Source organism: Echinops telfairi, unplaced genomic scaffold (genome assembly GCF_000313985.2).
Source record: "Echinops telfairi isolate 266 unplaced genomic scaffold, ASM31398v2 ScPeMD7_18;HRSCAF=68, whole genome shotgun sequence".
Taxonomy (NCBI): Eukaryota; Metazoa; Chordata; class Mammalia; order Afrosoricida; family Tenrecidae; genus Echinops; species Echinops telfairi.
In genome coordinates this window covers 87,691,950-87,693,783 of record NW_022103915.1, presented here as the reverse complement: position 1 = coordinate 87,693,783, position 1,834 = coordinate 87,691,950, and the positions used below count along the sequence as shown (strand labels likewise).

The window sequence follows — 1,834 nt, the reverse complement described above, 5'->3', positions numbered from 1 at the left end:
TACCTTGCTATCTGTCGCCCCTTGCACTACCCTAATATCATGACTAGGTATCTCTGTACTAAACTAGTCACTGTCTGCTGGGTGTGTGGGTTTCTGTGGTTCCTGATCCCCATTGTTCTCATCTCTCAGATGCCCTTCTGTGGCCCAAACATCATTGACCATGTTGTGTGTGATCCAGGACCACTGTTTGCATTGGCATGTACCTCTGCACCAAGAATCCAATTGTTGTGCTATACTCTTAGCTCCTTAGTTATCTTTGGTAACTTCTTCTTCATCCTTGGATCCTATACTCTTGTCCTAGTAGCTGTGTTTCGTGTACCTTCAGCCACTGGAAGACGCAAAGCCTTCTCAACATGTGGATCTCATTTGGCCGTGGTATCACTGTTCTATGGCTCCCTGATGGTCATGTATGTGAGCCCGGGACTCAAACATTCTGCTGGCATGCAGAAAGTTGCAACATTGTTCTATGCTATGGTGACCCCACTCTTCAACCCTCTCATCTACAGCCTCCGGAATAAGGACATGAAAGCAGCCTTGAGGAGAGTTGTGGGGCTTTCTAGCCCAAGGTAGGATAGACTGCATGATTCCTCCATGATTAGGTCAGTATAGTCTTACAATAAATATTCAGAATGGCCTAATTATCCAAAGTTTGAAAGTATGAAATTGTATCTAGTGAGACTGATGTGATGACTTTATTAACTTCCACATCTATAGATCCTTCAGAAGCCTAGCTGTTTGGGGGTTTAACAGTTCAGTTCCACCAGTGGGTTTATAGGAAAAACAGGAAGCTTCCTGCTCCCATAATGATGTACATCCCTGGAAACCCAAAGGGGCAGTTCTACTCTGTCTTATAGAATCTTTATGAGTAGACGTAAACTCGATGGCAGTAAATTTAGGGGGATTTATGGACCCATTTACACTGATAAAATAGATTGTGTAGGTAAAAAAAAAACTTGTGTTCCTCTTTAACACTTCAACTGTGTATTAGTTAAGGAACAGTTAGGTGCTTTTTTGTTTTGATAATTTTCATATGGCTTATGCATGATAAAAATTCCTACATTCTATTTGCTAACTTAAATTTATAAATCAAGGGTCAATAAAAGTATAACTTTTGTTGGTTTTGTTTGTTTAAAATAAAAGAATAAAACACTTTCTCCTTTCTAATCATTGTTTTTATATTTTGTCATTACCTGAAAAGAGTCCTTTAGCAAGCAATTTACCGACAATTTCTGTGACATAATAATCTAGCTTAATGACATCCATCTATATGTTGCTTTCTTTTCAGATTACATCATTGTAGTCTCCTAAAGGTATTTTTTTCTTCCATGTATAAAGCACCAGTAAAAGTATTTTAAAATATAGGATTTTCATTATTTTCTTATTCACCTAAATCAAACATCTCCTCCTAAGAAGTAGAGAGGAAAATGGCTCACTTGAAGACATATATTAGCATTAAATATGTTGCTGAATACTAGCACGTACTCTCATTGTTATTTGTTGCTGAACAATACTATGACTACAGTACGATGTTCTTAAAACAGCACCCAGAATTCAACCTCACTAACACAACTCTTTAACTTTAACTATATATTTTAACTTAATATGATGTCAATTTTATTTTCTTGTATGAAAGGCTTTCTAATTATCATTTAAAATCTTATTGAATTGTGAATTTCTGTGTCTTGAAATGGAAACACATGGACAGTTTTCCTGCAAGGACAGCTTTTCTTTCAAGTAGCTTGAAGTAGTTTGTGAAACATATTAAGGAAGACTATCCCTTGAGTGTCTCTCTTATGACCCAAGAGTCCCACAGTTGGCTATATGTACATCAATA

General features: G+C 37.0%; 1 protein-coding gene across 1 annotated transcript in view; it reads left to right on the top strand.

Annotated features, from left to right (window-relative positions):
* Positions 1–570, top strand: part of LOC101661581 (olfactory receptor 11H12-like) — a 914-nt gene extending 344 nt beyond the window's left edge. Inside the window, exon 2 of the mRNA XM_013008753.2 lies at positions 4–570. Within this exon, the coding sequence (XP_012864207.2) occupies positions 4–570 (567 nt within the window). The remainder of the gene's footprint in view (positions 1–3) is intronic.
* The last annotated feature ends 1,264 nt before the right edge of the window (positions 571–1,834 follow it).